Source organism: Manacus candei, unplaced genomic scaffold (genome assembly GCF_025592945.1).
Source record: "Manacus candei isolate 608988 ecotype Guabito, Panama unplaced genomic scaffold, ASM2559294v1 h1tg000046l, whole genome shotgun sequence".
Taxonomy (NCBI): Eukaryota; Metazoa; Chordata; class Aves; order Passeriformes; family Pipridae; genus Manacus; species Manacus candei.
The window spans coordinates 9,966,213-9,981,181 of NW_026138094.1; the positions used below are offsets into that span (position 1 = coordinate 9,966,213).

At 47.5% G+C, this 14,969-nt stretch overlaps 1 protein-coding gene across 3 annotated transcripts in view; it reads right to left on the reverse strand.

The window, feature by feature from the left end:
- Positions 1–6,647: 6,647 nt before the first annotated feature.
- The window catches only part of AKAP13 (A-kinase anchoring protein 13), a 73,821-nt gene continuing 65,499 nt past the window's right edge, over positions 6,648–14,969 (reverse strand). For all 3 annotated transcript variants that reach the window (XM_051796681.1, XM_051796682.1, XM_051796683.1), the window contains 2 exons: positions 13,160–13,472; positions 6,648–12,321 (listed from right to left, as the gene is read on the reverse strand). In XM_051796681.1, the coding sequence (XP_051652641.1) occupies positions 12,272–12,321; positions 13,160–13,472 (363 nt within the window). In that variant the 3' untranslated portion in view covers positions 6,648–12,271. The remainder of the gene's footprint in view (positions 12,322–13,159; positions 13,473–14,969) is intronic.

Below are 14,969 nucleotides of genomic sequence, written 5' to 3' on the forward strand. Positions count from 1 at the left end.
GAACTCAAGCCCCTGCTCAGGTCTGGGACCATGGGAGCATCACTCAGAGCAATGAACAGGCACCAGGCAAACTTGCATTTGCCTCCTCTTATAGCAGGGGCCGATGGGTTTGGGAAACAAAACTTCTATGGGTGTTACACACAAAGGGATTTAAAGCCTAAATTTCTGAGGTGTAAAGGACACAGGGAACATATCCCCCTGCCTGCAGGAGCTGGGTAGGCAGCAGCATTAGCTGACATGAGCTGAGCAGATACAAGTATAAGGCTCCATAGAAAAAGCTTATTAAAGAACCCTTTGGGAAATGAATTCAGGGTAGAAATTACTGTTTGATGAGCAGGAGGGGGGAAAAAGAGAAGGGGTGTGTGAATGAAATCCTCTATAGTTTTGTTGATTCAGGTTTTATATGTGACTATGGGACTTTAAATAGCAGCTGGGGAGGCTTTGCAATGGGCTTGCTTTGATATGAGCCATGCAGAGACCTGCTCTTTTGTATTTATTCTGGAGCTTTCCTGAAAGACAATTCAAAAGCCATCAGCAGCTGCTGTGACAGCAGCGACCTGTTGCTATGGAATTAAATGCAATGAGAAATACAAAGGTTTCTTGGTTAGCAGCAACAGAGTAAAAGGGGAGCAGGAGGTGAAAATGGATGTAACAGTCAGAATAAAGCTACAGCCAGAGCGGGTCTGGGGTTTAAAAGGGAGGTACAGGGGTAGGAATGTAAACCTGATTTGTTTTCCTTTTTTAAAAGGCTTTTTCACCATCTCAGCAGGTCAGGCACAGCTTTGTCTGGGAGCGAGCACTTGGGAAAGAGTCCTGTCTGGTGGTGTTACAGGGATCGTGTGTTCCCAGGCTCCTGGGAAACATGCCCACAGGCTATAGCCAGCCCTCTCTGTGGGGTGTCAGGAACTCAGACATCTTCCCCACTGAGGTGCCAGGAACATGGCATGGAGATCCCCTGGAGGGGCAGGGGGGCTTGTCCCACGCCTCCCTTGTTTTGCTGGTCCCAGTCCCACGGGAGAGCTTGGGCAGGACACAGCTCCACTCCACCCACCCTCTGGCCCCATCTGAAGCCTGCTCATGGGCTCTCTCCTCCTCGGTTCCCCAGCTCTGTAACAGGGTGCTTCTCACTCTCCAAAAAGCACTTTGGGAGGAGAGGGTGGGGAGATGCTCAGAGATGGAGCAGGGCAGGCAGCTGGCAGGATCAGACCTCTCCTGGGCCCAGGCCTGGGGACTTTGATCCCCAGGGACTGACCATGGTGAACCTCCCCAGTCGCAAAAGGCCGATACTCCTATGTCTTCTTTAAATAAATCTCATAGTGCCTTATTGGTTTTTAAATATGCATTTTCCCAGCCTGACCCCAGCTGCCCTTGAAATAATACTGTTGTACAGAGAAGCCCTGCAGGGAATTATCTTCTGAGCCTGCTCTCCCTTTGTCATGAGAGTCAATTAAAAGCAGAGTAGCTAGTGATTTAATAGCTTCGGTGTCTGAGGAAGCCCCACATCCATCCAGAGGCCAACTCTGGCATTTAAACACATAATTGGAGTGGAGGAGTGTTTTTTTCCAGCCGTCCAACATGCTTTCAAATTCATCCATGTCTATACAGAGCACTGAAGCCTCGTGTCCTTGGCTTGTCATCTTCTGCACATTAATTAATGCCCCAGCATTGCACATTCTCCCTGCAATATATTCCCATGTCAAATTGTTTTCCTATTTTCCCATGCACCTTTTCCCTTGAGGAAAACCCAGCACATTTTAGTCTCTGAAGAGGGTCCAGGCTCACAAAATGCCATGCATCGAAATGCTGCTCAGTAAGTAGCGTTTGGGTTAAGCTTCCAAGAGCAGGAGAAACCATTGCCCTCAGCTCCCCATAACCAACTGGAAGTTTAAACTGGCACCAGTCCCTCTCGTTCCAGTGCAGAGCAGGAGCCCTGTGCCCTCCAGGCACAAGCAGCAGTGCTGGGGGCCCATGGTGGGAGCCAGCAGCAGGGACTCCCAGTGGGAGTGAATAGCCGGGGCTGAGCTCATTTATTCTTCCTTCCTCACAATCTCCCTTTTCTTTCCATTTCACCACCTCCTTATTTAACATCCTCAGCCGTTGTGCAGAACCCTCACCCTGTTTGCAGCAGTGTGACCTACTTTACCACCACGTCCCGACTTCCTCACTGAAATTGTGAGCTCAGAGCCCACCCAAGCCATTCAGCGTTTCTCAGCTGAATAACAGATCCAATTAGGTGGAAAAAGCCTGGCTTTTCATGCTGTCAGTGCCTGGACATCTCACTTCCCGCTTCCCCAGCACACGCTGCACCACTGATGTCCACGTCTCGCAGGCATGGTAGACAAGGACCCCTCTGTGTTTGTGTGCCCCCCCCCAAATGAAGGTGGGGGAAGGGCTCCAGAGGACTGATCCTGGTTACCCAATGTGTCCTTTCATTCTTCCTGACAATCTCTGTGGACTACGGAGCTCAGGAATCAAGTAATTTGTAGATTACCAGTTCTGGCTTTCTTTGGAACCCCTCTCTTCCCAGCTGAATTCCAGGGGGAATTGTCCTGGACCAGGCTAAGATGGCACAACTTGTGCTTGTGAAGAAACTGCTGGCACTTTTGTCCAGAATGTGATTTAATGACTGATAGAAAGACCTGTCTCTCAGTTCTGTCATCACAACCCCAGTCCTGTGGGTCTGTCCAGAGCAAACATTGCAAACTGCCCTTTGCTGCTCCCCTCATTCTCCTTTTCCACCCCAGCAGCGATCTTGCTCCCTACAGCCCCAGCAGGCAGCCAGTCCCCGGGATGCTGGCTCTATTCCGTTGTGGGGGATAGCTGGTTATTAAAGGGGATGAGTAGAAACAAAACAAGGCAAAAAAGTCTTAAGGCCCACTAGGAAAAGCTCTTTTGGCTTTTAACTTCCCTGGCTGGGTGGGATGGACAGCCATCCCCTGCCCTGAGGCCAGCCCAGCAGCACTGGGACTCGCTTTGCTTTCTAGCAGGTGCAGGGAGGCGGATGAACACCCACCACTCCATTTCTGGGTCACTGTCTGGAGGAATTACACATGCACACACAAACAGGAGCTGCTTCCCACTTCCCAGCACCCAGCCGAGCACCCGCCGCCTCCCGGCCCCCTCTGCCCACGCTGCTGCCCCGCCAGGCTCACGGCTGCTCCCGGGCTTCCCACAGGGCTCTGCTAATGACTCAACGCTCCTGCTCAGTTCTAATTAGGCTCCTGTCTAATTAGGCTCACTGGAAAGATGCGGCCGGTGAGAAACAGCCCTTTGGTGAAAGGAAAGGGGAAAGAAAGAGCATCTGGAGACACTGAGTGCCAGAGGGAGAGAAGCCAGGCTGAGGCGAGAGGTCAGGGGGGACTGGGAATTACCAGCTGAGCTGCAGCTGTGCAAGGCATGGACCATAAAGGAAAGAGAGCCAAGGGACTGACACAAGTTTCTTCCAGGGACCCTCCTGGGGTTCAGCCCTGCCATGTTGGGAAGCAGGAAACAAACCTTTGCTCCATCCCACTGAGGTGCCGGGATGTCCTTCAGCCAAGAGCGAGCGAGGGCTGCCATTTATAGCCCCATGAACATCGACATACAGAGGAGCCCCGGGAGGCAGGGAGAGCAGGACAGGGCAAGGCAGGGCAGGGGGGACCCAGTCCTGAATCTGTGCCATCCTCCCCTGGGCCTCCTTGGAACAGAGGCAGGAGAGCAGGCTCTGGAGCAAAGCCCTGTTTGGGGGTGTTTCAAAAGGTGTGAAGACAGCTTTATGGGGGACAAAAAGGACACCCACTGTGTCTGGCTGTCCCTGTGAGGGCTGCGGGAGCTCACTTGTACAGGCTCTTATATAAGTTGCTAGTGTCAAATATTATTTTCCACTTAATTTTAACACGGTCCAACCTCCTAAAAATCAACACATTTGCTATGTTTAACATTCCAGTAACTAATTAACAAATCCCAGGTGCCTTTAATGGCAAAGGTAAGTCATTCCTTTACCATTCACCTTGTATCTGATCACAAGGCATCTCACTCACTCACTGCAATAATTAGGGTTTTGCCTTTCCTTTTAATAAAACCTCTATGAATGAGTGGCCTGTCTGCAAGCCCCAGCGCAGCCTGCACCTGTGTCCTTCCAGACCTCCAGTTTCTTCCCCTAAACCCAATGCCAGAACTGAACCCAGCAAGGGCAGGGAAGGGAAAACACAGATAACACAAATGTTAAAGGTATCAGTAAACCATGGTTCCAAGGAACCTCTCCTCTGCCTATCAATGCTCCTTTTAGAGGCCCATCCCAGTCTAAGGATTCTGTATGATCCCTTTTAGGTGATTGTGCCAGTGAAAATCCAACCACATCCAGATAAACCTGCAGAGATCTTTTGTTCTAACATTGGGTGTTAAGGAAAGGCTGAGGCTGGGCAAGCAGCCTGGGGTGCTCAGAAACACATCATTCCTGCTTGGGGAGCATTGAAAATAATTAACCGATACAATCTAGGGAGAATATCCATTTCATCATCTTAGCTGTGCTGTAATGGCTCAGAGTATGGACAGCAGATGAAATCGTGGAAAGTTGGTTTAGAATAGTCAAATTGGCACATGGAGATGGCCCAGAGCAGCAGGGGCCCTTTGCTTCCTTCTCTGCCAAAGGCAATTTGTATTGCCTGCCTAGGCTTCCCCTTGGCTAATGGAAACAGAGGGGTTTGGTGTGTGCTGGGCAGGACAAGAGAAGCTCACAGTGCCCTATTTGCCCTGCACCGTGGCCTTTCCCTGTCAGGAGCTCGATTCAGCAAGGATTTGATTTTCTCCATGTGATTTGCCATCAGTAAATGTGCTCTCCCTCCTCCTGTAATTGCATTGCAGGAGCATCTCACACTCCCAGCAACTGCAGCAGCCGCTGCTGTTGTTTTACTGCAGTGATACAAAGGCTGGGGGTGCCCCAAGAGGTGCTTTTGTCATGCATCCAAGTTGCAGAGCCAAGAGGGGCCACAGGAAAACGTGCTCTTTAGAAGCCATACAACAGCTTGGCAAAAGCTTTTATTAGTTTCAGTAAATAGGTGAGCTGGGACGAATGGGAATGCAAATAAAACCAGGACTACTGAACAGCCATCGAGATAAACAAGCTCTTTCATCTCCTGTCTCACGCCCAGGAGCTGCTTGTCTCAGAGCAAGTGCTGCGTGACAGGCTGTAGGTTTGGGTACATCGACAGGACTCAGGTTTTCAGAACAGCACGTGTAACACAGCTGAGGGGAGGGGGGAAATAACACACAGTGCCCTGCTGGCTAATAGGCACGGGAGGTGGGTTGGCAATGCCTGCTAGGGAACAACCCAGCACCCCAAGCAGTGTTCATGTTGATGGCCTGAAGGCTTTGAACAATACACAGAACAACAATGCTTTGGGTTGGAAGGGACCTTAAAGATCATCTTGTTCCAACCCCCTGCCATGGGCAGGGACACCTTCCACTAGGCCAGGTTGCTCAAAGCACCATCCAACCTGGCCTTGAACACTTCCAGGGAAGTGTCCCACATCAGATTTTCCTCAAGCACCCTCTCTCCTTCCTGATCCCACCTCTGAACAGAAGTGAATAAACAGATGGAAATTCAGCAATTTCTCTGACTAAAAATCAATACAGAGAATGAAAGGTGCAGGTCTCTTGCTCCTTCTGCCTGGGGAGAGGCAGCTGGAGTCTTGTGCAGGATTAGTGGTACAAGGGTATCTGTGATCACTTCTACAGGTAAAAGAAAATGATGGTGGGGAAACTCCAGCCATCGTGGTCCTGTGACTTCTCATCATGTTGCAGAGCAAACCCTACTTTGGCTCTGTACTTCTGGCACCCTCTCCTGCCTGGACTGATGCCTGCGGGCACTGGGAACACCATGTACCTTACCACGAAATCACAAAATGGTTTGGGCTGGAAAGGACCTTAAAGACCATCCAGTTCCAACTCCCCTGCCATGGGCAGGGACACCTTCCACTAGCCCAGGTTGCTCAGAGCTCCATCCAACCCGGCCTTGAACACTGCCAGGGATGGGGCATCCACGGCTGCTCTGGGAAACCTGTTCCAGCGCCTCACCACCCTCACAGTAAAGAATTCTTTCCTAACACCACCTCCCCGGGGGAGAGGAACCACCTGGACACTGGCTACAGTGTTTCTGCTGTGTCTCCTCTTGCAGGGGACATGGAAACACATAAAGCACACACTGCATGGTGGATCCTGTCCTGTGAGGACACGTAGCATCTCTAGTTTTCAGCCAAATGAGCTAAAACCCCAGTGTCTAGGATTTGCCACAGACACAGGGCTATGTTAGGAGGTTACAGAAACTGTGCCATAAGCCAGCACATGCAGCCCCCAGACTCCCATTTATCTCCTCTCATGGGGCTGAAGTGGTGGAGAGAACAGCTGTGACACTTCCTCTAAAAGGATGAAAAGCCCTGTATGTGGCGGGGGGAAACCCAAGGAGCTGAATACCATCGTGGCCATCTGTCCTTCAGCAAAATGCAAATCTTGTAAGAGGAGGAAAATAAGTTAAAGAGTCCGGTGGGTGCAGACCAGAATGGAGATGATAAAGGCAATGCAAACATTTGATCACAGGTTAAGGTTAAGGCTGTTCATTCAGATTTGGTGCAACAAAGTCAACAGCAGAAATACCAAAGGTGTGGGAATAAATCAGGCAGAAAATTCAGACTCGAAATCAAATTTATTTAGAGAAAGAATGACTTCACAAGATGTTGATGCTGATAGCTAAAAAGGAAGATAAATAAAAGCTTGTTACAAAACCTAATGGTTTCCGGTAACTTACAGAAAAAATGAATTTTACAGTCAACAACTTGCTCACTTTTTACATAATTACAAATTAACATACAACAAAATTAGGTTTTACCCTCTTCTTTAAAAATCTTATTTCGCAACTTTTTTTTTTTTACGGGTTCAACATGAAAATGCAAAGCTTTTTTTTTTTTTTTTTAATAAGAAACAAACCAAAAGCAGAGGTATATCAGGTTATTATAATACACCTCAATGTTCTGGGAATTCCTCCAAGTGCATTCCATATTAGTACAAAATAAACACCAGGCTAAACTTTAACCATAGGCGAACTGAACTGGACATGGATTTTTTTATTTTTTTTTTGAGTCAGTGTTTAATATCAATAAAGAAAATAGTAAAAATACTTTAGAGCACGGAAAGGATGGATATCTATAGACAGCTTAAATACATACGAAGCTCAAAGCTGTATGCAAAGCAGTGAATGTTATCCTGGTCCCCCTCCCCCCAAGCAATGGAAGCTGAATATATTTGGGCAAAGCATCAGTGTCAGTGCAATGCATGTGGAAGGAAAGGGCACAGAGCCCTGGAAATGCAGGTGGGAAGGGAGCTAGCATTACACTTCCCATCACTGAGGAGCACAAGGTGTAGAGATTTAGCCAGTTCAGCTCGCCTATCTTTAAAAATTAGCTGCATCACCAGATGAAGAGTCATGGATTGCTGCCCCTTCTGACAAAAGAAACAGGAGTTATGCACAGCAGGGGTGATTTTTATTTGTAAGGGTGCCCTAAATTATGATAAATTCCCAAACCTGGCCAGCAGGCAGAATAATTTCCAGAATTCTGGTTAACAAGGAATGTTTTGTGGGATTTTAGCAGATACTCTCCTGTGCCCCCTGCCCAGTCCCCCTTGCTCCATGCCACAGATATCCTAGACAGCTTCCTTGGAATTTGGCACCTGAAGAACCGCTTCTGACTTGGTGGCATTTGGAAGGACTGGAATTGAGTGTTTCAGCAACAGCTGTGAGATCAAGTGACTCAAGGAAGGTGCAAAGATGATTGGACTCGATGTTCTTGCCTTTGAAAGGCAGTACAAATCTGCACAAGTTCATGGCATTACTGTGCTTCCCAGCAGTGGTCACACCTCAGGAGGGAAGAGTCCACCCTCAGCACTGGTGAGAGCTCCTGCCCTGGAGATGGCACCTGGGAGGTCTCCCAGCAGCCTGGACAGTAAATAACTTGGTGCATGGAAAGGGCCTCACTTCACTTATTTGGATGTGTCCCCCCCACATCTCCTTTGCTCTGAGTTTCTCCAAGGAAAAGGAGACAGAGGGCAAACCACTGGCAGGACTGCTTCCCTGCCTGCTGTGAGGAAGGTGATGGTGAAGCTGGCATGGGCTTTCCCAAGGGATATACCTGAGCCAACAGAAGCCAGTTCTCTTGTCCTGCCACTCAACCCATCTGCAGTGGGACTGTAGTCAGATTCGTACCCGCTCCGGTCTAAAAATGATACAAGAAGTTTGGCCCTTCCCCCCTCTCAGGGCAAAGCCAAACCAAACCAGGAATATGCCTACTTGCAGCTCAGATTTCACTGGAGATGCAGAGGGAGGAGCAATGGCAAAACTGATTGTCTCCAGGTAACCAAACCAAAAAGGGACAAGACCAGTTCCATTTAAAGTGCTTTATGGCATCAAACTGATGTCAAGTTACATCTTGAGATGATCACTTCATTTAAAAGAAGCTAAGGCCAACCCCACACAACTCCAACAAGTGTCACACCCTTTGCTACAGCTACCATCTATCACTGGGGTATTCTGACACCCTCAAGCTAATACTGACCACTTCTGTACTTCATCTGAGCCCACAATCCCACTTTCTCTGGACACTGAAATCCCTCCTCTTTGGCAGTGGCAAAGACGGGCCAAGAAAAGCCTAAGAAAAGCAAATCTGATTTCTGCCCTCCATGAAACACCAGCACAAACAGGGTCCTCTTTTCCCTCCAACAACGTGGGCTTTGCACAGACATTTCTGAACCTGCTCTGTGTCCCAGGAACCCCATGCAAAATAAGGTGGTTTGGGTGTTCCAAATGGGATCAAGGGACTGGCTCTGGGAACCAGACGCAGCACCAGGTTGGGCTGAAGAAATAAGGAGCTTTCAACAACTTCAGGATGGATGCCAGGTGTGAAACTGGAGCAAATGCAATTTTAAGGCCAGGAAGAGGAAAGGCTTTGGTGCTGTAAAGCTGGGATCATACTCCAGCAGACAACCCAAGGCAACCTGCAAGGATCAGAGCAGGAATCTGACTCCGGGAACTTATGCCAAGCCTTTCCAAAGAAAACCTGAGAGGGGAAAAATAAAAGGCTAAAGAGATAAAAAACAAGTCCTTACCTTCCTAAAGGTGAAAGAAGAAGGAAGTAGTGTGGGAGGAAAGGCTTCACTCCAAAAAAGTGAATCATACAGTAACAGACATCCTCCAGGGACAAAGGTCTGTCCACCAGAGTTTAAGACACAAACAGCTTTGATATACATGATTTCTGGTCAGTGTATTTCTGACTCACACCTGTGGCTTCTGTCAAGGAACCACAGGGACCTCTGGAGATCACTCAGCAAACACTATTTTCACTTAGGGCACTGAATGCTCTTTTTGATTTGCACAGGTCAGGAGAGATGGTGAAGCCAGGCAGAGGCTCAGCCCTGCTGCCCTGGATCACACAATCTGCCTTTTGATGCCTTTCTCAGAGCCATGAGGCATTCCTGTATTGTGAATCCAAGATGTGTTGGGACTGGGGAAAAGACAGTGGGATAAAATGAAAAGCTCATAGTGGCAAAGGCTGTTCCAGACTGAGGGGAACTCTCAGGCATACCAGGGCCCTGATCTCTGTTCACACAACAGTAAATGAGCCACACACTGCTTTGGTTTCCAAAAATTTCAGCTTGGCACATTCATGTTTGTAGATGTATAAATAATAGGGCAGGAGTTATTTTCTAAAATTGATGGTTTTATTATGAAAAAGGTAACACCACACCACCAGCACATTCCTCCTTCAGCTTCCCTTGGGTTCAGGAGAGGAGCTCCTTCCATCTCCCTGGAGAAGTGACCAGACCCTCAGATCACTGCAAGGCACTCCATGCTTTGCTTTTTTCTTTGCCTCCAAAAGGTATGAGAAAACCTAACCAAAATATTTAAACAAGGCAACTAACTGATAGGAGGAGCCTTGTCTGAAGTCACTGCATCTTTTTCCAAACTTCTTTTGGTCCAAAGGTGCTCTGCCTTAAAGAAAGCTCTCAGTTGAAATTGTGTAACTCTGGGCATGGCATGAGCTGCAAAGCAGCACTGCCCAAACCCTGGTTTTGTAGGAACCAGGGAGATAAGAATATTTGGTTTACCAATCTTTTGGTAAGAAAACAAAACAAAAACAAAACAAAACAAAAAAAGGGGGGGGTGAGAAAGAAAGAGAAAAAACCCAAACCATCCCCCAAACAAAATCAAAAAGAAATAAAAAAATAAAACCAAGTAAATTCCTTTAAAAAAAAAGAACTCTTTCAAATAAACAGAAAGATAAATATTTTTGCAAGCCCTGCTTGCAATTAAGAACAAGCACCAAATAATATTAAAAAAAAAATCAAAATACAAATAATTTCAAACTTTTTTCCTTTCTTCCTCTTTTTTTTTCTTTTTTTTTGAGTCTTAATAGTGTAGAGAGCTTCAAAAGCAAGCAGGTGCTTGAGGGTTCCTGCACTGACCAAGACAGCCCAGCCTAAGCATCCATCTCACCATCAATGTTGCTGATACTCATCAGCACTAACTCTGAAAACTGCTGTGGGTTACCAGCTCGTGAGAAGCCAGAGAGCAAACTGAAATCAAACAACAGTGCAAGAAGAGAAATGGTTTGTTATTTTACTGGAAAAAAAAGTCAGGAAAGGAAATACACTTGACAGCTTCAAACTCTGAGCAAACCTTTGAGCTATTCTGAAGCTGGTGGCATCTTGTAACCATTTACAAATCCATTTGGGTTAGTTCTCCTGAGAAGGTTTGGAAGAATAATAATTTTGGAGAACAGTGTGGCTCTCTGCATTTCTCTTCCCCTGCTGAACACATCCCTGTATTCAACAGCTGTACAAACACCTCAGTTGGCACAGGGAGAGCTGACCTCGGACCTTCCCCTTCTGCTGATGACAACACAGGGATGCACAGACACTTTCACCCTAGAAAGACCTGCCACGCTGGACCTTTGGACTGTCCCACAGTGGTTTTGTCCATGAGAACATTTTTCTCCCCATAAATGGTTACTAAGTGCATGATATTGTACAGCCATAGGGATGGGAGCCATCTCTGGAGTTGGCTCTGCTCGTAGCACACAGGCCCCTGACCCATATTGTCTCACTGAAGTGCTCTGAGACTGCTGTTGTCTCATTCTGCCTTAGAAAGGAGCAAGGGAAGCTGACAAAATCCCGGGAAACAGAAGCCCAATGTTAACACAAAAAGCGGGCTAAGAAAAATACAAATAACAGAACAAAGGTCCCTAAAAGCAGATTTTTAGCCATCCCCCCAGGAAGTCATTAGGTTTGTATGGGGATGTCAAATGCAACAAGGGAACTCTTCCAGCAAAAAAGATAATCTTTGCTTCAGGAAGGAATGAGCTGCAGCTCAAAGTGATCGTGTGTAAAAATGTTGTTTAGAGTTGTTCCGACTTGAACACAGTCTGTTCTGGCTCCCTGGGATTGCCTTGCCAGCCTACCAAATTTCTCTTTTCTGCACCATTTTAAATATACACAAAGATGTTCTACTTGGCTCTGGAAACAATTTGACATTTGAATCCTCTGCCCCATGGAAATCTTTCAGAATGACTTTAAATTTTGTTGGGTTTTTTTTTTTTTCCTCTGAGTTGTTGTTTTTTAACGCTGTTACTGCTTCCCGATGTACTTCTGAGAGCATGAACACCAAAGGGGCATGCGGGTCACTGGCGTTACAATCGGAGCAGTAAGGGCAAGATATTTAATATCTACACGCTCCCTGAAAGTCATCAGGTATCATCTATCCCCATGGGCCGACCTTGGCTGTAAGCACATCCCAGTGGATACATAGATACATATATGTATATATACAGTATATCTATATATGCCAGTGTGTACGCACCATTTGCAGAGTCCTAATCTTTTGCTAAATGCTTGGTTTTGGTTATGTTCCCCAGAAAAGGGGAATCTGAAGGCACAGACCCCTTAAGGCTATGTTCTCTCATCCTTTAGCAGTAAGAAGAGACCGAAAAGTCTATCCCGATTCATTTAACCCAAGGTTTGCACAGAGAGATAGCACTATTTGCTGTGCAGTTCAGCCTCTGTGGTGAGAATTCACGCAAAACCACAGGAGAGAGGCCCTTATCCACCACTTAACAGACTTCATAACACGTTTTATTTAAAACCTCCAGATGCTTGTCCAGCGCAGGCACCAGCCACGTGCTGTGTAACAGGCAGGGAGATGTCCACGGTGCCAATGCCACGAGTGGCCACAGACAGGAGCAGTCTGTGCTCAGCAGAAGATCTCCTCACCCTCTGGAGGTGCTTCTGACGAGTGAGAATCTGCAGCACAAAAAACAACAGGTGGGAATCACTATGGGAACACAGGCACAGAGCAGGCAGAGCGGGACTCCACGTGCACAGAAACCCCGCTGTCTGCCAAATCCACTGGACTCCTTAAGAGATGTTCAGTTCCCTGAGCAACCATGAAATCACACCTCATAATGGGTGAGCTTCCCTGTGCACAAGTTGGAAAGCATCAGTGAGTTAACATGGATAAAACTGGTCAACTGAGGGCATGTGATCAAATTTCATGTGGGTCAGAGGTTTGAGGTGCAGATCTGAGTCCTAAGGGGATGCAAAACTACTAGAGAAAAAACCTGCATTTTTATTTTTTTTTTTTTTTCAGATCAAGAGGTAAGATAGACCAGCTTGAGGGGAAGGGAGAGGCCACCAGAAGGGTTGTGGCTATCACTTCCAAACTACCACGGAGCTAAAGAAGACATCAATGCCTCAGGAGCTGCAACAGCCAGGAGCACCCCAGCAGCAGCTCCTGAAAGCACAGACACCAGAGCAGGACATTTTCCTCCTTGATGCAGAGCACGCTGAAAAATAAAACAGAATCTAGCCCGTGGAAGCTGTTCAGGATGGGATGGGGAAGGGGAGAAGCAATAAGGAGAGTGTGTCCCTCTGACAACCCCAGGGACTGTGGAACAGGCAGAAAAGCCCACAGATCATCACTTCAAGCTGGGAACTCCACTTGTCACAGATGATCTTCTCCATCTCTATGCTACCATCCACATTTAAAGCTAGATATTGTGATTCCACAAGTTTGCTGGCTGAAGGAAAACAGCCAGCTCACCAACCTGAAAACACACCTGTGACCTCCCCTGACACTCACCAGACTGTTGGGAGCGATGTCCTCTGCCCTTTTTCTTCTTTTCCTTCTTCTCCTTTGGTTTGGCTAAACTGAAGAGGCGAGTAGGCATCTGAGTCTGTTCCTCAGCTGCCTTGTTAGTCTGGTTTGTTGTGCTAAGCAAATGGAAAGTGCTTTTCTCTTTGTGTGTCCTTGAAAGACTGTTCCTTTTGGGGGAGACAGACAGTTCTGCATCAAAGTGCCCTTGTTTAGGAAGGGAAGGGCTCTTCTGCTTGGAGGATTCATCGATGCTGGACTGGGAGGAGACTCTTGCGAGTTTCTCATGTAGATTTGAAACCTATAAAGGAAAAGTGTTTTATGAAAGAGGCAACAGAGAACCTGCATAGGAAAGGTGTCCCAGACCACTCATAGAGACAGAGATTGTTCTTGTGAACATCCAGCCCATTCACCAGCTAAAACATTGTCTCCATCCAGGCAAAGCAAAGAGAGAAAAGCCCTCTCAGTTTAAGATGAAAAAACGATGCATATAAAGAGTAACACTCCACCATCTTTTGCTCCTACATGTACTATGCTATGTATCAACAAGCCAAGGGCAAATATTCCCTAAGATCTCACAGCCGAGACTCACCCTGCATCGTTTGCACACACAGATGGTGGCAGGAGGCCAAGGAACAGTGTGCTTCTCTGGGAGGGGAACGCCAGCACACCAGAGCAGCATGTGTCAAAGGAAGCCTTCCCAAGCAAAAGATGAAAGCAACAACATTTTTCCCAATTTTTTTTTTCTCCTAACGGCTGTCTCAGGATGTAATTGAGCTTGCACATTCAAAGGGAAGATCAAAACAACAGCCCAACAAAGCCTCAGTGAACCCTCTATTAATAGCTCTGCAATGTCAGTAAGATACCTGCCTCGAAAAGGTGTTTCCTTCTCCTAAATCCCCTAAGCCTTGCAGGCATTTTACTTCTCAGCCCCTCCCACAGCATCCATGCCCCTCGCATGTCTACGTGTGCTTGATGCTGGAACAGCTTCACTGGCTGCTTGGAAAACTTCTGGCTTGATCAGGAACTGGGTGGGAGGGAGCAGGCCCTCCTCTGGTGATTAGCTTTTCAGAGCTCACTGCTCCAAAATTAGTCCATTCAGGCACCCAAAATCATTTCCATTTGGCAATCCAACATTTATAAACTAATTTTGCTGCAGCTCTAAGCTAATTACAGTCAGAATCAGTGAGTTACAAACAAACAAACGATCAACAGGCTTAAGGATGAAATTCAGCCCATGTTTTGCCAACGATGCTTGCTCTCCTCCCCCAGACTGCTGCACAGCTATAAAGAAATAAACCCCAGCTTGCTGAAAAATGCACAGAGCAGGATCTGTGTGGGGGCTCTCTTTGTGCTTGTGGGCAGCCAGGCACCAGAAGGCTCTTTCAGCAGAGCCAGGGACCTTTGCTCACTGAGCCACAACTGGACTGCAGGTGCCCAGTCTCTCCAGGACAGGGGCAATGCCCATCTCTTTGCTAGATATTGAGAATGCTTTTGCAGATGGATGTCAGCACGCAAACAGCCCTGTCCTGCAGTTATCAGCCTCACAAGGGGCTTTTGTGACAGCTGGAGGGTGCAGGTAACCCACAACGCTATGGCTGTTTCCAAAGGACGTCTCCTTTGCCTGACTGCGCTCCAGAGCTCAGGCCTCACGGGGTGAAGGCCAATGTCAGGCAGGATCAGCCTTCTGAGATTGTCTAGGACATCTTCTCTGGGAATGAGCCACCTTCTCTCTGCCATCCCCCAACGTATGGCACACAGAAGTGGGCAGAACTCAGGCTGTTGTAGCCCCCTGCTG